This window comes from Gadus chalcogrammus, chromosome 3, assembly GCF_026213295.1.
Source record: "Gadus chalcogrammus isolate NIFS_2021 chromosome 3, NIFS_Gcha_1.0, whole genome shotgun sequence".
NCBI lineage: Eukaryota > Metazoa > Chordata > Actinopteri > Gadiformes > Gadidae > Gadus > Gadus chalcogrammus.
Window position 1 is genome coordinate 4,269,625 of NC_079414.1, and position 22,246 is coordinate 4,291,870.

Genomic DNA, 22,246 nt, shown 5'->3' on the forward strand with positions numbered 1-22,246 from the left:
ATCCGTCAGCGTCGGATCTCCTACCACAGTTACGCTGACGAAACACAGCTTTATTTTTCCCTCTCCCCCAACGACCTCAGCCCACTGGACACACTGATCTGCTGTGTGGAAGATGTTAAAAACTGGATGAGCACTAACTTTCTGCAGCTGAACAACGAGAAAACGGAAATAATAGTTTTTGGAAAAAAGGATCTCAGAGACCGCATCTCATCCAAACTGACCTGCAGTGGCTACCTAGTCAAAACAACGGTAAAAAACCTGGGTGTGCAGTTGGACAGTGAACTCTCTTTTAACTCCCACATCAAAGCCATCACAAAATCCTCCTACTACCACCTAAAACACATCTCGATATATAAGAATTTCATGTCGCAAGATGACCTCGAAAAACGTATCCATGCCTTTGTTTCCAGTAGGTTGGACTATTGTAATGGTCTCCTTACAGGCCAGCCCAAGAAAACTATCAGACAGCTCCAGCTGATCCAAAATGCGGCAGCCAGAATCCTGATGAGGGCTAAAAGGACAGACCACATTACACCACTGCTTAAACACCTCCACTGGCTACCAGTTCAGTTCAGAATTGATTTTAAGATTTTATTATTGTTTTTTAAGTCTCTAAATGGAACTGGCCCTGTCTACCTGAAAGACCTATTGCAGCACTACACCCCTACCAGGTCTCTCAGATCCCAAGAAAGGGTCCTCCTGATCCCACCCATTACCAGAACAAAACAGGGAGAAGCTGCTTTTAGCTCATATGCTGTTAAAGTTTGGAACTGCTTACCTGAGTACACAAAAACTGCTCCAACAACAAGCTGTTTTAAAAGCAGGCTAAAGACACACCTCTTCTCCCTCGCCTATGCCTAGGTCTTTCCATCCCAACATTCCTATAGAGCTCTCCCCTCACTCATCTATGCAAACACTTTTTCTGCTTTTAGGGATTTTATGTTTTCATGGTTTTTATGGTCTTATTATTAAACATTTTTGTTTCGCATCAGCTTTTATTGAAATATACATCTAAAACTCTAACTTTGTACTATTTTCTTTTTTTTTTAACGTACACTTTTAGAGTATAAATGCGCTTTCCTATATTATTCATTTTTAATTTTTGCATGTGAAGCACTTTGAATTGCCCTGGTACGAAAATGTGCTATATAAAAAATTGTGCCTTGCCTTGCCTTGCCTATAAACACTAATTTAGACTAATATTGTCGGAAGGAAGAGCGCCTCGAACTAAATGAAAGTATGGGGCGTTGACAATAAGCGAATGCGCGTTCACGCGAAGGGGGGTCGTAATATGCGGGGGGGGTCGAAATTCGGCACAACACCGGGCCGAAACATGTCTCGCTATGACTCCTTTCAGCTGCCCACCCCTCCTTCTCCAGCAAAAAGTAATAACAGAAAACGGCTAATAAAACGCTCGAGGTGGCGTTTTGAAGAGTAAACGTACACCTTTTTTAGTACACGGTATAAAGATAATTATGAACCTTTGATTGAACCTTTGATTGCGAACGTAGAGTTCTGTGTTGTACCACACCGACGTGTGCAACGAACTCAGCGAATTCGACCGGATGTAAAATCCGTATGCTGTGGAAGACCACCTTCCCAGCCGTTTTGACGCTGCTTTGTTATCGCAAAACATGGTTATACGTTTACGCCGCCATGCTTGGCCCCACAGAACGCTAGCTGCTACGATAGGGTAAAGCTCGAACAGCGCAGACGACTCTGACCCGAGGACGAACGTGCAAGCTTCGACTGGCCATCTCTCAGCAAACCATTGCCCTTGGAAAAAACCCCCGAACCCGACCGAGGGAGCCGCATCCTGAAGCTGGACTGGTAGAGCTGTGAGAGAGAATACACTGCGGGGGCTAACGCGGGGACTGCAGTAGCCATGGTAGCAGGGCACGTGCCAGGTGCGTAGCCTGTGAAGGCGGAGGAAGCCGAGCCGGATGGTTGCTGAAAGTAGAAAGGCGCCGTGGCGACTGACGACAGCGGGTTGGGGGCAGCGGGTTGGACCCGTCCGGGAGTTCCGCATGGTGTTTCGACGGCGTCCATCCTGGCGCCAATGCTTTGCACCAACTCGGCGAGGGTTTGTAGAACCAGGCGGATGTCCGTGTTGGGGACTTGTTGGTGGTGTTGTTGAGGATACCGGGGACCGAAATGAACGGCTTTCTGCGCTCGCTTGCCCGGACCAGAAGTAGTAGCCGACCAGCACGAATCCGAAGTTATGACCTCTTGGTGTGTATTAACCGACATAGCAACTGAGCGACGAGATATGCGAGATAATCAGAAGCACAGTAAAGCAGCAGCATGCGTCGAACGAAGACCTGAGCAGCAAAGACATATGTTAGACTACTCTTTATAGAGCAGGTGTAGGCAGGTGATGGTAGCTGGTGATTGGTAGCTGGTGATTGTGATTGGCGGCCAGCCGCGCGTGATTTGAGTCATCATAGTAGAACTACCAGCAAGCTTAACATTCCCTCCAAACCAAAAACAACCTTAAAGCCTATCAACAACACCATCAGGATGGGTCTACTTAATGTTGGTCTCTTAATAACAAATCATTTTTAGTTAATGATTTTATTACCACTTCTAAACTGAATTGTATGTTTTTAACTGAAACATGGCTGGAACAAAATAACAGTGAAACCATTCTGATAGAGACAGCTCCTCCCAACTACAAAACCTCTCAACCCATGTTCTGCTGATGATCTTGTGGAAAACTTTCATTTGAAAATTTTGAAAGTCATTGATGTAATTGCCCCTTATAAGGTTAAAACGACTTCTGGAAAGCAAAAGGCACCCTGGAGGAAAGCTGCTTCTGTAACAGCCCAGAAAAAAGAATGCAGGAAGGTTGAACGCATCTGGCGGAAAACAAAACTTCATATTCACCATGACATCTATATAGAGAGCACATACTTTTAAGAGTTGTTCTGAAATTGCATTTTTTTTCTAACCCAAATTATAGCCACCCCGTCTGTCCATAAATAGTTTTTGGATGTTTCCCAGAAGTAGTTGATTTCTTGCCTTGAACATGATTTGTGCAGTCTTAAATTGAACCAGATCGGTGAGCTTCAGTGTGTGTGACTTTAGGAATAATGAGTTGGTATGTTTAAGATATCCAACGTTATTGATGATCCTTATTGCTCTTTTTTGTAATGTGCATAACGGCTGTAGGTTGGTTTTGTAAGTATTTCCCCATATCTCCACACAGTACGTCAGATATGGTAATATGAGTGTATTATAGAGAGTAAGTAATGATTTGTGGTCCAGAATGTATCTTGATTTTCCAAATTTCGCTATGGTTTTTGCCTTTTTTGCTTTAACGTGATTGATCTGTGATTTACAGCAGATTTTGTGGTTTAAGATCACACCCAGAAAATGTATTTCATATGCTCTTTCTATACTTTTTTTGTTTTATGATTTCCAAATAGCATAATCTTTGTTTTGCTTAAATTAAGAGACAATTTGTTGACATCAAATCAATGTTTTAATTTTTTAATTTCTGCTGTGATGACCTCCAAAAGATGCTTCAAATTCTCACCGGAACAACATTTTTTGTATCATCCAAAAATAGAATAAATTTCAGTATATTTGATAATTTGCATACGTCATTAATGTATATTGAAAAGTTTCGGACCTAACACGGACCCTTGAGGTACTCTACAAGTCATGTTTAAATATTTAGATTTATGATCACCTATTTCAACAAATTGAACATGATACACTGTACCAAACAGGTCCACCTCAGGGTGAACGTGATACCCTGTACCAAACAGGTCCAGAGTGAACATAACTGAGGTGGACCAAACAGGTCCACCTCAGGCTGAACGTGATACCCTGTACCAAACAGGTCCAGAGTGAACTTGATACCCTGTACCAAACAGGTCCAGAGTGAAGGTGATTCCCTGTACCAAACAGGTCCACCTCAGCGTGAACGGGATACCATGTAGCAAACGTACAGGTCCACCTTTTGTCCTCGATATAAGACAACAAGAAACATACAGAATGTAAATAATGTGCATCCTAGAGTAAACGTCGATAGAACAATGTTAGCCATTTAAGCCAGCTTCAGTGCCTAACACATCTAAATGCTAAGGCTTATGCTGCAACTTTAATAAAACGAATGACATCCCGACAGCGGCATTCTTGAGGACAGAGGCAATTCAGGGCCGCTATGTCATCATCAATGAGACCCACGAGGCTTGTTGCCTGTTACCAACCCTGGGTCCAGTTTCCCGAAAGCATCGTTAGCCTAAGTGGATCGTGAAGAGCGTCGTACGGCCATTGTACAGTTTTCACACCGTTTCCCGAAAGCATTGTTGGTAACGAACGTCGTGAAAACCCTCGTAGCTAACGAGGACTCCGTAGGACGCTAAGAGCATCGTTTGCCTACTATTATAGCCTCAGTGGCGTCACCAGCAGACATTCCTAGTATTGGATACGTTTGAATAAAACGCATCCAATTCTACGGAATGCCCAGCTTGAGCCATTTCGCAACCAAAAACAGTGGTTACCGATATATTACTCATAGACTACTGTTAGTTTTAAACAGCGAAGATAGGTGTTAAGAAAACATGTTAGAAGTCAACGACATTATTTATTGCAGCAATTAAAAATTCCAAAAATAGATGCGCAGCCAAAATGTACCGATCAAACGCCAAGTCACAGGGCATATAATAAAATCAAATGATTCCATTGCTCTTGTGTGGGAGGTCGCTTTCGAGCTGCCCCTCTGATTTTAATTCAACCATCGTGGTTTAAATGTCCTCATATTGACCAATGACAGAAGAAATAGGCTAGACATGCATAATGCTGAGACCGGCGGGTGTCGGAGAATTTCTGCAGGCGTTTTTTGTTGCGATTGTTTGCATTATGCACTGTAGGGCATCGCTGAGGCTGTGATGAAGTTCACTATTTATTGGACCCTAGACAATAAAGAACATCCCTGACCATAGTTAATCGCGTTTGTAGTCTACACTCAGACGTGAACTCATTATTGCATGCGTGTTTCTTCATTCATAAAAAAATTCAAACATTCGGGGGTATGCAATAATACAACCGGTTCGGAACTTCAAACCCTGGCTATATAGCCAGGGTTCGAGTTAGGTGGGAGCCAGTGGGAGCTCAGCTCCCATAGAGAGAGATCTGGCTCCCATGAAAGCAGCAAACTCAAATAGGCCTATCTGTGGGAGTCTCTGTAAATACAGCAGCGTAATATTGTAATTACAAATAAAGCTATTTTCCATTCCACATGCAGAGTAACATTGACGTTAAGTGCGGATAATAGAACACCGGTCATTATCGGGAAAATAAGCCAAGACAGGGCGAACCGGACACCGACGTGGAACGGAGGTGCTGCGACCTGAAGGGGCTTATTTTCGATAATGAGCGGCTACTTGCCAAACGAAAAAATAACTTCACAAGGTGTCTTTTTACAATTTATTTGTTACCATTCGTAGTGTTGATCAGCAGAGAAATAGTTAGTCAAAGACGTGGACGTCGCTTATGAGACAGCCCTCTGGTACCTCCTGATTGATGTGATCAGTGTAATGACTAACACCCATGCGGGCTGGCTGAGCTCCTCAGCTATACCGTATTGGTCCGAATATAAACACAAACCCCATTGTAATACGACCTATATAGATTTGAAGACCAGATCTTGATTTCATGAATAAATAAATTGTATTAATTGAAATAATATACGAAAATAAAAAGGCATAGAATAAAACACTGCATTGCCACTAAACAGTAGTGCAAATAGGCCGTACTGATGTGTACACCAAAGACTTCCTGACACTCCTCTGCCCCGCTGTGTTCGCTCTGGCTGTGGTCGCTCCGAACTGTTTCGGCCCGTGGCAAAGCGAGTCATCCTCGCTGCTGTCCAAGGCATGTTGAGACGCAGCATTTATTTAATGCTCATATGTCCTAGTGCTGAAAAAAGGTTATATGAAAAAGTGTGAGGGTAGCGGTGGTGCGCTAAACTTGTTCTGTGAGCAGCTGGATGTGAACCATGGTGTGAAGGAAGTGAACACAACGATCGATTTTCAACTGTGCGCGCATGCACTGGTGTAATTGAGCTGCGCTGCTATATATCTTTTTTTTTATCAATGTGACGAGTTGCGAGTCTAGTGCAGGCCGGGTTTTTTTCCCAGCACCCCCTGCTGAGAATACGTTCTCGCGGCTATGGTTGCACCAGATGTTATAAACATTAAACGGTCACATAAATCATTACTATTTTTAGAAAATGTATGTTTGTTTCATATAATTGTATTGGAAGTCCTGGTTTTCACTAGGGTTGCCGCGGTGTGGACATTTTCACACCGAGTAATACACTCGTCTCAACACCGGTATTACCGAGTATAAACGGTATAAACTTTGAAACTAGGTCAACCGCCACACAAGCATCGGTTTTTAGACCCTTCTCGTCCTTCAGTTGCCGCAAACGTTCAAAAGCAGCGCCTAGGATTATTCTTGATTTCAGTTTTTCTCTTTCAGCGTTTTTATTATCAATTACTCTCTGAAAAAGAGTTTTCCTTCTCTTTGCTGGTGGTGGTGGTGGTGGGGATGGTGGCGTCTTGTCTGCCATGGAAAATGTCTTCTACTGCTAGGTCCAAATGTGGATTAACTAGTTCCAGTAGATACCGCAGGATAACAACAAACAGGAGCTTGCTCTGGGTCACGAGCTCTGGGTCACGAGTACTGCACGAAGGGGTCGCGCGCGGGGCGCGGGGGAGGGGGGGAGGGGGAGTGCAGTATAACCGTTTGATTGACGTACTTACTGTCCAATGAAACTCGGTGGCAATGGAAATGATTGGCTGGAGTTTTTCGAGCCCTGCCCGTTCCACAGATGATTGACAAGTTTAATTTTCATGTCAGTACTTCTAACTCAGTGGCTGTAAGCGGGTTATGATAAGGATTTCAAGTAATTTTGCAAAAATGGCCAAAAAAGCGAATCACCTACGCAACCTTTAACGATTTAAAAGTTTGAATAAATGATGACCATGAAGGTAAGTTAATAAAATCCTCTTTTATTAGGCATAGCAACCTACTTCCACTTTCAATAAATGAATTAATATATTGTAACCAGAAAATCAACGACTCAAAATGAAAAGGAACGACGACTTTACAAAAAGAAAAACACTGGACCCTCTTCTCCCATTAAGTCGTCAACAGGGAGAAACTGTTTAAAAAAGGCAAGGAATGATAGATGTTCAGGTCGTCTTGGGCGGACCTAGCTTGTGGTAGATTTGCCAGGAGGTTTTTCCGTCTTCTTGGGCTGTAAATATTTCTGAAAGACAGAAAAAAAAAAAGGGAGGTTAATCTTTGCACTGAACCCTCCCTTCAACTAACATGAACTGGTTTTATAAATTCACATAATGTATTGATATTTTACATATTTAACTATGAATTAATGTTGATGTTCCACCTGCAGGCTTTCATAATGTTTCAGTGTCTTGCAGTGGCTGATTTGTGCCTCCTGGCTTCCGGTGAAGAAACGGTTGCACACTTTGCAGAAGAATCCGGTCTTTGGAACCAGGAACTCCAAACCTGAAAATCATTGAGAAAGTCGGGCATTAGACAGTTTACATAAATTTCTAAAAACGAATAACACTAATTACCAATCAAAATTCTGTAAAACAATGCCCAAAATATTGCCTAATAAAATACATATCTTTAAAAAGTGTTTCATTTTTGTGTAAGGATTTGATCCATCTTGCTGAGACTCATGAAGTCATTGAACTGGTTTGGACCAGTCCAAAGTGAGGCCATAACACCACGGTTTAAATACCTGTATATACAGTACGTCCACCAAATACAAAGCATGTAATTATATATAGAGATCTCCACTGAACGCCCGGACTCTGGTCGGCCGCAGTGTGAGGATACCGACGAGAACCACGGCTCTTACCAACAGGACTGCTGGGGTCAAAGGGCATAAGGGCGTTGTCTCCAGGAGAGCTCTTCCTGCTCACCACATCGCTCTTCTCTAGGTCCTCCGAGCCCTGCTCCTTCACTGAAATGGTATATGTTCTGTTAGAGATGGCTCCATAATCTACATAATAATCATTCTGGGACTATTACAGATCTATTATTCATGTGGCAGACCAGTCGCTCTATGTGCCCTTTGATTAGCATAATATTTGACGTTCTAGCTGATTTGCAGTGACCTGAAAATAAATAGAAATTCAACCTGGACCCAATTTCAGACGTTCTCTCGGATTACAGCTGCAGTGTTCGCTTAATACTGGTCTGATTACAAAAAGTGATTCAAGGTTGAAGAATCGTCCAGTTTTACTTTAATTCCCATCTCCGTCTTGCCGGAAATGTAGCTCTGCCACGGCTATTTTAGCACCTACTGTGTTTTAACCATCAATTCTATAATGTGGGAATTATTCCATTAAGCTAGAAGATGGTCAATTTAAATCCTTAACGTGATCACATGCCCACAACGTACAAATCCACATTACTGATCAGCCCATGTTCATCTTACGCTCAGTGATTGGCTTACTCAGGGTAAAAGTGTTCACTCTTAGAGCAGATCAGACGTACCTTCCCCTGCATCAGAGGGCAGCACGTCCTCCCCCCCCTCGCTCCCGGTCTGGCCCCCTGGCTCCCCTGGAACTATGGGCTCCACCTCCTCCTTCACCTGAGTGGGGTCCGAACAGGGGTCCACCTTCTCTTCTTCTTCTGGGGTGTCTCCTGGCGAACGGCCGCCAGGGGAGGAGGGCTTTGACCAAACACTGGGGGCGTCGCCCGCTATGACCATGGTGCATGCTGGGAAAGAATGGACCACAGAAATGGAATGGGACCTGCTCTCCTCCACTATTGAGACAATGGGAACAAGAATTGAAAAGTGGAATGTTTACAGTGATCATTTATATTCTTTACGCATGTTCCTAAACATTTTTAACAAAGCTATTTAAATTTTACCGTTGGCCGGATAATGTATTTAAGCAGCAATGGTTTAACCTTTGGGTGTGAAGGAGGCAATCCCACAAAACAGATTCAATACCTTTAAGTTTTCATAGTCGATTGACGCTGGAATTATTGGCTTTCCAATGTGCATGTCAACAAACTGAATCTTAGATTTGGGACCGATTACCTGACCCTTACTGCAGTGCATGAAATTCTTTATGGATGGTAAGGTACCATACTGACTCTAGGGGTGATGAAGAGTACACATCAAGGCATCACTTGAATCAAGATGAGCTAGTACGTACCCAATACTGGTGTGGTTCCTGCTGGTTTGATTGTGGCCTCTGCCTCCGAGGGGGACACCTTCTGGCCCGGGGGGTTGTGGACCCGGGGCGGGGACTCGTCTGAGGGGCTTGGGGCTTTGAGTGGATCAGGGAGGACCTGGGAGGCCGGGTCCCCCTGCTGAGCATCTGAGTCCACTGGGTCCCCAGGCTGGGAGTCAGGCCCCGGGGGCGGGTCTCCAGCAGCCATGCCCTCCTCTAAGGCGCTGAGTGATGCTGTGGCCTATGCAGGGAACAGGAAAAAACAATCGTGATCCCTTCTGAAGCTTATCATTTTTGTAGTTATTCCTAAAGAAACCTCACTCATTGTGGTTGTGACCTCAAAGCGCTGCATACCTGCGTTTCCTCCTGTGAGGCAGCTGCAGCCGCCGCAGCGCTGGTGACCTCCTCCACGACCCCCGTGTCTGTCTCCATGAGCTCGGGGAGAGAGGAGACGTCTGGGAGGTCCGCCACGTCCCCCACCTCGTCCACCGTCACAAAGTTGTCCAGGTCAAACGGGAAGCAGTCCATCTCCTCCTCCTCATCCACAACCTCCGGTTAACACAGGGAACAGAGGACTGAAGTTTGCACTTCAACATGTGGTTGCTTCATGAGGCCAGGACAAGAGAACACAGCAATGCAGAACATTGATGGAACGTCAATGCTAAAGTCCACACTTGTGATTGGGATCATTACTTTAAGAATGAAAAGACTTTCTACATAACATGCAAAAGTTATCTGAGGGCATAATGTATGAAGATACTTGTTTATGAAGAGGCTGCTGTGGTGACTTATAACCGGTGTCCTCAAGCGCACTGACTCTGAGCAGGCCGTGTATCTTCCTCACCTTGTTTGCCTTCTCAGCCGTACTCCTCTCGGGGCCATCCCTCCTGGAGCTCAGCCGACTGCCCTCCGATATCCCGGAGGACTTGGAGCCGGAGGAGCCCTCCCGCTGGGTTCTGGATCCTTCATAGCGCTCTCTGTCCCTCCTCTCTCTTTCGTCCTCCCCCCTCCAGCCCAGGTCCCGGTCCCTCTTCCTCCTCTCCTCTCTCTCCCAGTCCCGAACCCGCTCCCGGTCTCTGCGGTCTCTCCTCTCCCTGTCCCGCCGGGCCTCCCTCTCCAAGTCCTTCTCCTGCCTCTTTCTCCCCTCCTCTCGGCTTCGCTCCTTCTTCTCCGGCGGCCCGCCTGCAGACTTCTTCTTTTGGGGGGTCTGTGGTTTTCTGGCGGCGGCGGTGTTGGAGGGGGGGACTGCTGCCTCCAGCTGGCCCTGCCGGCTCAGGCTCCTTGTCCTGCATTCCTCCAGCAGCGCCTCCACCATCGCTGGGGTGACCTGAAGGAAATGTTCAAGATGTGATTTGCAGACACAAGACATTAAGCAAAACAGAAAGAATGATTAACCCGCGTTGGAAGTAGGCCTGTCGCGATATGCAGTAAATCAATTAATTGCGCGATAAATTAAAATGAGCGATAATTTTTTGCCGGCCGCAATAATTTCCATTCGCACTCTTTTTTTTTTTTAAATCTTTGCTTTATTGGCCTAATCTGAGAAGAAATCTATGCCATAAACAGAAATATTATAGGCCTTTTTTACACGGGTCTTCTCAATGCCGTGGAACGCTCCGTTCTATTAGACTATTTCTCTGCTGATCAACACTACGAATGCTGCTAACGAATAAATTGTAAAAAGAAACACCATGTGAAGGGATTTTTTCGTTTTGGCAAGTAGCCGTGTAATAAGCGGGATTATGTATAGAACGTCGCCGGTCATTATCGAAAATAAGCGCCTTCAGGGCGAAGCAAGACACCTCCCCTTCGCGTTGGTCGCCTGTTCAGGGCTTATTTTCCCGATAATGACCGGCGTTCTATACATTATATATACATTATATATATTTAGCAGGGTAGGCCTAAGTAACAAATGTCGGGTTGAAATCGGGCTTGGGCTCATAATTACATGGCACAACGAGTAGACCCCCTCGTCACGTGAGTCACTTGTTGCATGGTCTGTGTGGGAGGCAGAGCCCTTGCGTTACACGTGTTTATTATTTTTTGAAGCGCAATTGTGTTTACACCTTTTTATTTAGTGTTTAAATTTTATTTATTGTTTTTGGTTGTGTTTGGTTTTTATTCAAGAGCGTTTTTTGTTAAAATAGACAGTTCATTTTATTTATTGTTTTTGGTTGTTTTGTTAATTTATTCTGGATATTTTAAATGTCTTCCAGACGTCCAGTTCCAGTGTTCTTTAAAAATAAAAGTTGATTGATCTTCGGAAGGGTATACTTTCATTATTATGCCATTATCATTATATTAGTTGAAAAACTGCAATATTATCGCTTATCGCAATAATTTCTGGGGCAATTAATCGCCCAGAAAAATTTGTTATTGTGACAGGCCTAGTTGGAAGTACCATTTTATCTTTATAGGAAAAGCCTGAGTGACTTCTTCAGACATGGCCTTTTTGGGAATGATTGAAGTACCTTGGGCAGTTCAGGAGTCACGCCCTCTGCAGCATCAGTTTGAGGTGTCTTGGTCTTCTTTCCAAGGGGAGGAACCACCGACCCCTGTGGTTCCAATGTATCCTGCTTCTCAACTGCAGCGTTTGGTTCCAATGCATCCTGCATCTCCACTGCAGCGATTGGTTCTACTGCAGTCTTCTGTTCCACTGAACCCTGGAGTTCCACTGCAGTCTTCGGTTCCACTGAACCCTGGAGTTCCACTGCAGTCTTCGGTTCCACTGCAGCCTGAGGTTCCACTGCAGCCTGAGGTTCCACTGCAGCCAGAGGTTCCACTGCAGCCAGAGGTTCCACTGCAGCCAGAGGTTCCACTGCAGCCAGAGGTTCCACTGCAGCCTGAGGTTCCACTGCAGCCTGAGGTTCCACTGCAGCCTGAGGTTCCACTGCAGCCTGAGGTTCCACTGCAGCCTGAGGTTCCACTGCAGCCTGAGGTTCCACTGCAGCCTGAGGTTCCACTGCAGCCTGAGGTTCCACTGCAGCCTGAGGTTCCACTGCAGCCTGAGGTTCCACTTCAGTCATCGGTTCAACTGCAGTCATCGGTTCAACTGCAGTCATCGGTTCCTCTGCAGCCTTGATTTGCTCTGTCTTGGGTTGGCGGTCCTGGGTGTATGCGGGCTCTGGTACTTGACCCTTGCCCTCAGCTTTGCCCGTCTTGGTCTCTGCTCTTCTGTCCGCGTTGTCCCTGACAGCTGCTGGCTTCTTTTGGCTCTTGTCACCGTTGGCAGGCGAAGACTTTTGAGATGCATAACAAAACATCAGACAGGTCCGATTGGAATAGAAAGGTTGGCTTTGCGCACAGACAAAGTCTCAATCCCACTTAGGGATAGGGGCAAGTCAAACCATAAGAACTGCCGAACCACAGCTAGACTACTTAATGTCTGACAGACGTACCTTGGTCACATGGAGATCGGCGGAAGTCTTCAGTTTGGGGTCGGCCTCGCGGGTAAACAACAGGACCTTGTTCTGGACGACGCCAGGGAACCTCTGGAAGCGTCTGAAAATATAAAACGCCATCTGTGGCGTCTCCATCTCGCAGATGATCTGGCATTTAAGATGTTTGGGGAGGAGAGTTGGAAAATATTAACAAACATAACGAAATGCCTCAGGTAATTAATCAAATGTTAAAACTACTGTGGATAAAGTTTAAGAGCTATTATTTGGTTGCAAGAATATCAGTTTGTGTTCGCATTTCCTGCCTCTGTATGAGACCGTTTTGATTTTAGACCCCTTAAGGGTGTTTATAACCAGCCAGGACATCTCTTCACTGATTGGTTCAGGAAATCGATCAAGCCTATCAATCACTCTTTGGCACCTTTGCACAACTACAAATCCTACCTACTCCCCGGTTAAGTTATTTTAAATTAAGAGAGGTATACAATAATAGTGTCTTACCATGCGGTTCTCAAGCACTAGAAAGTTCCGTAACGTTCCAAGTCGCCGGACCAGTTGGATAACCTCATCGGGGCCCGAGGGCGTGTTTGGTACATTGGTGATCACCAACACATTCTTCCATCCCGTGGGGCAGGGCGCCTCCCCGAGGGAACCAGGCACCGCATCATCCTCCTTGTAGAGAAGGGATCAAGGACAAGATGTTGGTGTCAAGCAGAAAACCGAACGCACTAGCATCTACACTAAATCTCTACTCCACACCATCATCCTGTACACACTTTCTAGGCTTCGAGACTCACACAAATGGAACACAGGAATATGTGAGGACAGGGATTCAAACTCACCTCTGTGTTCTCTGGTGACCTCTTCTTCAACAGATTGTACAAGGCCACCTGTACAACGTTAAGAATGTGATTAAAATCGCTCAGTTTGGTGGGAAAAACATTTATACAACAAAAATATTTTTTATTAACAAAGTACTATCATGTAGCATTACATGATCTCGATAGAATATTGTGGTAAGTTCAAAGGTGCAGTAGGTAAGTTATAATGGAGCGCAGATGTAAAATGCAAGGTCTCCACTACAACAATGTGGTTAAGAGTGTTAAACACAACGTTTAGCCAATAATGTTTTCTTCCCATCAACATAACGCTAGCCTTGTATTTAAGACAGCAGATTATCTTGTAAAGCAAACCTCTCCCCTCAAGAGGGAGGGCGACTGGGGGTGGTTTGTATTCCGTTTCACTGATAAAGTCGAGTCAAGTACAGCCTCCTAGTCTCAATGCCCCTTACTCTGATGTCCTTCAACCGCAAATACACTTAGCTTGACTGAACTTTAAGAAACAAAAGCGAATGCCAAAGATTGATTATTGAAAGAGGATTAGGAAAGAGGAGGACACGAGAGAGGAGGAGGGTACACTAGAGGGGGCAGAGGCAGGACCAAGAGCAGGGAGGAAAACACTTACAGGGGTTTTGAGGGTACAGGGCAGCCTGAGGCTGACCATCTCCAGCTGAGAACCCTCCATCTGGACCGGGGTCACGGTGTGAACCTTCACCATCTCTTCTGCGGAGGCCACATCCGGCAGCCACAGCAGCGCCTGGAACAACCACACACAAGGGCTCCACGGTTATAGCAAGCGCCATCCATCACCGTCTGTTCGGAGGCTCATGAGGAACATTAGTCTGGCTATCACCAGACCAAGCTCAATCGTAGATTGCACGTTGGTCTGGGGAAGCTGCCGTCATTTCCTTCAGCACAAGAGGCGTGATCAACGGGCCTAGTTCAACTGACTCTGTACACGATTGGCTGCTTGCCGTCGCTTCCCTGTCTTCAGTGCCCATAGCGCGCCAAGGGGAACAGCCAGCTTGGTGATTGGCTCCCGCAAAAATGTATCGGAAGCAGAAAGAAATGTATTGCTCTTCTCCAGACCCTTGTAAAGGGCGAACTCAAATCGCCGGGAGAATGGGCGGGGCTACCCAGTCTAGGGGAACATCACACTAGCTTGTAGTTCCTCTAATGGCCTTGATGTGGCGTGCGGCATTTGGTGGCAAAATGAACCGTTGCATACTTTGTCAAAGGGAAGAAACGGGAGGGAACTATTTTGTGACAGAGCCAGTTGCAGATCTAGAATTTTACATGGGGTGGCAAAAAAATGCAAGAGTTCTTTGAAGGGGAACAAAAAAAAACAAATAAGGGGGTTGTGTAGAAGCAAAATGGTTCTACACACCATGAGCGAGCGTTTCACTTTTGGCTAATAATGGACGTGCTGTTATTGCTGATGCTCAATCGCCTTTAGCATGCATTCAATTAATAAAGAAATTAATTTTATGTTGAATTGGTTGATTTAAACTTTACCAGGGGACACTGACATTATTTTCAGGGGTGCCCACACTTTTTCTTCTTGCGAGTTACATTCAAAATGACCAGGTCAAAATGATCTAAATAGATACAAAAATGCATAACATTTCATTTATCTCTACTGAGTACATACTCTGATGACTTGCACCGACTGGAGTCAGCAAGGGTTGCATGGTCTGTACTAGGGCTGGGCGATATGATGATATATATCGTGGGATGATATAAAAATGTCTATCGTTTCATATTATCCTCTATCGTTTATATCGTCTTGTCGCAAATCTCACTCTTTACGGTAATATTGTACGTCATTTGGACGACGCTTTACATTCTTCCACACACATGAACACAACACAAACAATCATGGAGGAGAGTGAACGTGACAATTCTGAATAGGAGAAGGACTCCCACGACCAGCCAAGACAAAGTGAGCTCGCACCTAAAAGACGGGCTACGAAATAGGCCTTTCCATGTGGTCATTTTATATAAACTACTGTAATTTTCGGACTATAAGACGCGCCTTTTTCCCCATTTTTCGATTCTGCGGCTAATATAATGGTGCGGCAGAGGACAGCTGATTTGGAACGGAACAACAGCTGTTCGCTTTCACGGGGAAAAACTAAGGAACTTCAACCTACTTAGGCCTACTAATTAAAGTTCAAAAGCTATTATTATTATTAGCTATCTTTGAGTGTTATTAATTATTATTATTATTCATGTTTAACCTCTGTTTTCCTTTTATTCCTAGTCTGTTTTACATAGTTTTGAATGATGACTATATGCTCTGTAAGGTGACCTTGGGTGTCTTGAAAGGCGCCTCTAAATTAAATGTATTATTATTATTATTAAATCTTCAACAAAATATGCAGATACTGTCAAAATCGGTTCCAGGGAGAATATAGGGATTATTTATGTTGTTTTTGATGGTGTTTTTTTCTGAAACGAGTATTCAAATATTCGCTCGGAAAAACCAACGAGTATTCGATGCCTGAAAATGGCATTCGGGCCAGCCCTAATGGTAATTAAACATTAAAACACCTGCGGTTTATAGTCCAGTGCGGCTTATATTTGTACACATCATTCAATTTAGCTGCTGCGGCTTATACTCCAGTGCGCCTTATAGTGCGGAAAATATTCATTTATTGAATTTACAGAAAATGTGCTATATCGTGATATATATCGTTATCGGGATATGAATGACCTATATCGGGATATGATATTTTGGTCATATCGCCCAGCCCTAGTCCGTACAGTAGCTGCTTATAGCTAGTCTCAAGCTTCCAAACGACCATCAGTTATGGTGGAATGGTTTTGCCCTTAATAATCTTTGTGGGAAAAGGCTGACAACATAAATAGGTCGAGCCAAATAATACAGTCAATGTGGTAGCATATTGCCCTGGACTTCAGCTCAATATCAGCTTGTACTATCAAAATCCTCCTGCACTGCAGACATGTTAAGGTGAAACAGTGCTGCAATTTTGATTCGAGTAAAATCAACCTCAACACTTTCCGTAAATGGGTAGCACATATATATAGCATCAGCTGAAGCAAAGCAGTCTTGAAACTGTTTGTCAAAGTCTGACAGTCAATTTTCGTCAATCAAGTGGTGTCATGTCATAGGGATGATAATTTTTGTTACATTTTAAATGCACGTTTTTATATTTTTTGGAATGTCGCGCAATATACCTGCACTAACTTTGCGGTCGACGGTACTGGGCATCCCTGCTTTTTGATAAACAGGACAGGCGAGTCGTTTCACTCTTTGCTGGGCTGTGTTGCAGCAGTGAATGGGGCAGGGCCTAAGATTATCTACAATTATACACCGATGGTTCATTTATTGTTTGTTTCATTGCTTTGAGAGGCTTGAGGACAGTGTTTTTAAGGACACAAAAGGTAGGGAGGCCGTTGGGGAGGCAAGGCTCTATAGTGGGGGGAGGCCCCCCCCTTGGCCCCCAGTAGCTCCGCCCCTGGACAGAGACAATTTATTTTTGGGCCGTTCGGTTAGGACCTCATCACCAAGTTCATCCTCATGTTGAGCATTTTGAGAGGTCCTGGTTGGCAAATGTATTGATAAAAACATTTAAGAATTTTAACAATAATTTCACAATTCATTTCTTATATAAAAACGTTTTTATAAACACATTATCTAAACGCCCTCAATGTCGCACTGCTCCTAATATGGAGAGTTTCCATTGCTGATTGGCGAACCAGTCACCCAATGGCAGAAACCTCAACAAACCTCAGTCATGCACGGACGCAACATCCATATATTTGTCTGATATTATTCATAGATGCTGTGCCCAGCGGAAGCCAGAGTCAGTCGAGCCATCGCCATGTTTCACACCACAGCGTTTTGGGCGAGCAAGCCTCTCAGGACACCCACCTTTTGGCAGCCTCTCGCGATGACAACGTCTGATGGGGTACCGAAGGGCTTGGCCAGGGCGACGAGGTCTGCCTTGGTCCACTCAGAGTCAGGGAGTCCTTGGATCAATACCATGCCCTTCTGGAGGCGAAACCAGACCATGGGAAAAGAAGCTTGTTTATAAGTGAATGCACCAAAAGGATACCATGGATATCCATCCATAACATTTGCATCAATTGCTTTAATTGAAAATGGAAGAGTTGGCTAATTTACAAAGAGGCCGATAAAACAATGAATCAATAACTCAATTTTCCACTAAAACTGAATGCTGATCAGGTAATGGTCATGATGTAGTGCCTACCTCTTTGAAAGCCTTCTGTGGAGCTTTGCCTGTTGGAGCAAAAAATAATAAATTAGAATGTACTATTTAGAAGTATGATCACAAATGCTTAAAATACAAAGTGATTGTTGAGTATAACACACATGACTTTATAGACCTTTGTGGTATCCTCAACAGTTTGCTGTACAATTGCCGTTTACTAAAATGTGGAGAGAAAAAACTAACTAGATCAACGTCCTGCTTCTGAAGTCATTTTCAATCCTGTTTTAGGATTTGCTATATACCCCTATTTGCTATGTCGAGTGGGAGGTCGTTCTGGATGAGCGATTCTTCAGAAGGCAACGACAACAATTGGCCCGTTGGACGCAGGCAGTGAACGGGCTCAGAACAGGCCCCACATGGACCAAAGGAAGTGCAGTTGTTCGGACACCGGAGGAAGCTCATTGTGGAGCGGTTTCGATTGGCCCCTCTGGACCAAGTGGCATGCAAAAGCTCCAGGGCCCTCTTTCCACACAGGGTTACAACTGACAGTGGTGCAGCATCCAGTGTGGGTTCCTCTTGAGGGACCTCTTTATGCACAGGCATTGCACTAGTTAAACACAATGACATTTTACCTTTGCCACTGACAGCAGGTTTCTTGGGTTCACGGCTTGGCTTTCTGTGAGGAGAGAATGTTAACCTTTACCATCAGACAGCAGTGCAGAGAATATGCGAGTTGCGATGAAACGGTAGACACAACGTACCCTTTGAGGTCAGGGGCTGCTGGCGCCACCACGGGTTTCTAAAGATTAAAAAGAAATTAATATTTTGTGTTCTGGGATAATAAAACTCCCCATGCTTTATTTTGTCTCATGAAAGGGTAACCATTCATAACTCCAGCAAAAGGAAGAAATATGGACAGCATGGAATACAGGCTAGACAATTGTTGGTAGTCATGGCATGTCATAGTCCCTGTGACACGCTCCTACGTTGTGGTTTGCTGTTTCTATACCTTGGCTAGGGTGGCGGTGACCGCCTGCTGCCTGATGCTGAGGGTGGTGCAGTCCACCAGCGCCTGGGCCTCCTCCGCTTTCACCATGTACACCGACGCCTGGATGGTGGTGGGTGTAGGGAGAAGAGGAGGGAGGGAGGGAAAGATGAGATGCAAAAATAGATCGTCCATGGTGTCAAGTATTGAGAGGAGTAGTGCAGAACACATTTAAAAATATGCCAGAGACTTCAGAGAAAACAAATCAACTGATTTTGGTTGAATAGGAGCAATGTTGTCATGGCTACGGGTTTTCTTTGAGAGCTCACCCAGTTCAGTATCTTTCTATCTGTGTAGCATGTTTACTGGTTTAGTTGAGCTCAACCAGTTCAGTACCTTTCTTTCGGACATGGCCCTGCTCCTCTCCTCAGGAGGGGCCAACAGGTTGATGGTGTTCTTGCCGAATGTCCCCACCAGATCCGCCACCTCCTGCAGGGTGGCGTCCACAGGGAGGCCGGCCAGGTGGACAAGATGTCCCTGAGCCCCGGAGCCCTGCGGGGGCCAGTTGGTCCCCCTCTTCTTCTTCTTAGCTGGGGGACCTTTGGTTGCCTGAGAAGTCAGAGTGAGCCCTACAGATTAGATTTCTAATCAGAATAGATCTATTCCTATCATGCAATCCGAATGTACTGTATATATGGTATTTACAAAAGTGGTAAGCGCACGTTGGTATGTCTCTCGCGCAAAAACGTTATTTTAGTCTGGACTTGTATGATATATGTAAGGTCATTACTGGGAAAATAAGCCCCGACATTTGCGTCGGGGTCCGGTTCGGTCCGATCCTTCGCCCTGAAGAGTATTATTATTTTCGATAATGACCGGCGACGTTCTATACATTATCCCGCTTACTACACGACCTCTTGCCAAAACGAAACAATATCTTCACACGGTGTGTCTTTTTACAATTACCATTCGTAGTGTTGATCAGCAGAGAAATAGTCTGCCGTTGACGTCGCTTAGCAACTGGACACGTTGGGGTTGATAAGTTACCGGTCAAGTGTTAATAAAGACGTGAATCAGGCAAAAATCCACTTTCCTCGACAGCAGTCAAGTTCAGTGTGCATAAAAGTACAGACGGACAAATTGCAAACAACTGCAGCTCTAAGGTAAAAAGTAGCCGCACTAGGGATGCAAACAATTAATTGATTATCGATTAATTGTCGATAAGAGATTACTCGATTAAAATAAATTACTTGCAATTAATCGCATTTTTAACCCGTAATTCCCAACCGTCCACGTGAGGGCGCGCTTGACGCCAGACGTACTTGACGCACACGCGGGAACACAAGCGAAGAAGCAGGACAAGACAAACGAAAAGCGGGACACTAGAGCTGTGTTCGAAATCGTTCCCCATCATGGATGCAGTGCACTAAATAGGGTGCACGGCATTTTGTAGGGTGTTCGAATTCTCAGTGGTCCACTATATAGGGTACTATATAGTGGACTTAAAATAGGGTACATACGATGTTCCCTACATGTTACCTCCGTATACCACAATGCAATGCGGTTGTATTTTTCCAGGGGAGAACAAGAAGCTGAATAACCGCGAAAACTCGTTCCCTATTCCCCATATAGTGTACATGATATAGTGCACTATATAGGGAATAGGGAACGAGAATTCGGACACTACGCTGAACATTTCTAAACGTCATTTGCCTCAGTAAATGCGCCGGGTATTTGTGTGAATTGATGCGCCGACATCATCTAAGCAAACCGGGCTGGAGGTTGTATTGATGTTGAATGTTACATTTCCTTGTTCAAGTTTTTTTAAATTAATTTTGAATGTTAAATATTCTATGTTAAATCCCAAATAAATTGTTGACATTTCTAAACACAAGCCGGAGACTCCATCATTAAATGTATTCGTTTTCGCGGTTATTCAGCTTCTTCTCCCCTGGAAAAATACAACCGCATTGCATTGTGGTATACGGGAGTAACATGTAGGGAACATTGTATGTACCCTATTTTAAGTCCACTATATAGTGCCCTATATATTCGAACACCCTACAAAATGGCGTGCACCCTATTTAGTGCACTACATCCATGATTGGGAACGATTTCGAACACAGCTACTGACACGATGAAGAGGGCAAAACGGAGTGCAGTATGGAGCTACTTTAAGTTGGTTAATGACGACAAAGACGCCAAATGCACAATATGTGGAAGTATTTTAAAGTACAACTAAACGACTTCGTTGAATTACCACCTAAATGTGTCACATTCAGAAGGAAATTCAGCTTCTCAGAAGAATTGCCGCTTATCAATTAATCGATCATCGATCGATAAGCTGAAACAACTATTGATTAATGAATTACTCGATAATTTGCATCCCTAAGCCGCACCAACCCAAACCAATTTGAATAAGTGTATACATGTTGATTATAGGGGACTATAAATCGGCTATAATCGGGACCACCTATTCCGCATGGAATTGTATTCCGATCAGAGAATTGTATTCCGATTGAGGCGTATATATGATAATTTTTTATTCCGCTTGAGCTGTTCTTCCACTTCTAATCGGATCAGAAGTGTCCAAGTAAACGCGGCTCATGACGGGCTGTTTTCAACTATAACTAATACCTAAAAAAAAATAACCCAGGCGCAATCTCATCTATGAGACGTTTGCTTAGTGGCCTATAAGGAAGGCGCTACAACGAGACGCGACATGGGATGGATCGGGTTGGGCATCGAGCATCGAGCATCGAATGGAACCGGGACTAACATTCCGGTTCTCCCGGAATCGTTCAAATTTTTAAATTTCGATTCCTAGTTTCGATGCCCAGTCCGCTGACCGGAAGAAGAAGCCGCCGAACACTTCCGGAGAACCCGCCAAACTGTGTGTGCGTGCGTAAACATGGAAACTGTGCGGCGGCGCTCGAAAGTGTGGCTTAACTTCACTAAAATAAATGACAAGTCGGCTCGGTGCAACATTTGCAAAACAATTATATCGTGCAAAGGCGGGTGTTCCACCAACATGATCAAACATCTCCGGGGTCATGGTACTGAGTGCCCCGTCTTTGACGCGCTGCGCCGGCCATCCTCCGTTGCCACTTCCTCCACTGCCTCTACCTCCGCTGCCTCTACCTCCGGCTCCGACCCTCACCCTAGCACCGCACTATCGGGTAAGCAACAAATACGTAAACGGTTGGTGGATCTCATTCTCCATGCCGTCCGTCCGTCCGGGGACTTAAAGCTCCTTAATAGGATAACGCCGTTAATGGAGTAAAAAGAGTCGTCATAAACGCTGCGCCGGATGCCTTTCCTCAGGACAAATCCCACTCTAATCTTTTACGCCCTACCTGTCAAGAGTCCCTCACGGCGGCCGTGCCTCCACTCTGTGTTCCCATATTTATGCGTTCAAGCTTCATCTACGCCCAGCGAACGTGTGTTCTCCACTGCAGGAGACACTATCTGTCCAGAACGCTCACGCCTACTGCCTGAGAAGGCAGATATGATAATTTTCCTAAACAAGAACTGTTTCTGATTTTATACTGTACCTGCTGCTAATCTGGGCTAGGTTGTACAAGTTGTT

At 44.8% G+C, this 22,246-nt stretch overlaps 1 protein-coding gene across 5 annotated transcripts in view; it reads right to left on the reverse strand.

Moving 5' to 3' along the window:
- Window positions 1–6,746: 6,746 nt before the first annotated feature.
- Window positions 6,747–22,246, reverse strand: part of LOC130378531 (zinc finger protein 638-like) — a 51,062-nt gene continuing 35,562 nt past the window's right edge. For 4 of the 5 annotated variants that reach the window (XM_056585268.1, XM_056585263.1, XM_056585285.1 and 1 more), the window contains exons 8-25: window positions 19,054–19,266; window positions 18,682–18,780; window positions 18,434–18,471; window positions 18,305–18,348; window positions 17,712–17,740; window positions 17,372–17,491; window positions 14,099–14,230; window positions 13,477–13,524; window positions 13,136–13,306; window positions 12,635–12,784; window positions 11,708–12,475; window positions 10,081–10,563; window positions 9,591–9,785; window positions 9,219–9,477; window positions 8,548–8,820; window positions 7,907–8,011; window positions 7,424–7,545; window positions 6,747–7,285 (exon numbers count right to left, since the gene is read on the reverse strand). In XM_056585268.1, coding sequence (XP_056441243.1) covers window positions 7,229–7,285; window positions 7,424–7,545; window positions 7,907–8,011; window positions 8,548–8,820; window positions 9,219–9,477; window positions 9,591–9,785; window positions 10,081–10,563; window positions 11,708–12,475; window positions 12,635–12,784; window positions 13,136–13,306; window positions 13,477–13,524; window positions 14,099–14,230; window positions 17,372–17,491; window positions 17,712–17,740; window positions 18,305–18,348; window positions 18,434–18,471; window positions 18,682–18,780; window positions 19,054–19,266 — 3,306 coding nt within the window. In that variant the 3' untranslated portion in view covers window positions 6,747–7,228. The remainder of the gene's footprint in view (window positions 7,286–7,423; window positions 7,546–7,906; window positions 8,012–8,547; window positions 8,821–9,218; window positions 9,478–9,590; window positions 9,786–10,080; window positions 10,564–11,707; window positions 12,476–12,634; window positions 12,785–13,135; window positions 13,307–13,476; window positions 13,525–14,098; window positions 14,231–17,371; window positions 17,492–17,711; window positions 17,741–18,304; window positions 18,349–18,433; window positions 18,472–18,681; window positions 18,781–19,053; window positions 19,267–22,246) is intronic. The other variant, XM_056585270.1, reaches the window with a different exon arrangement.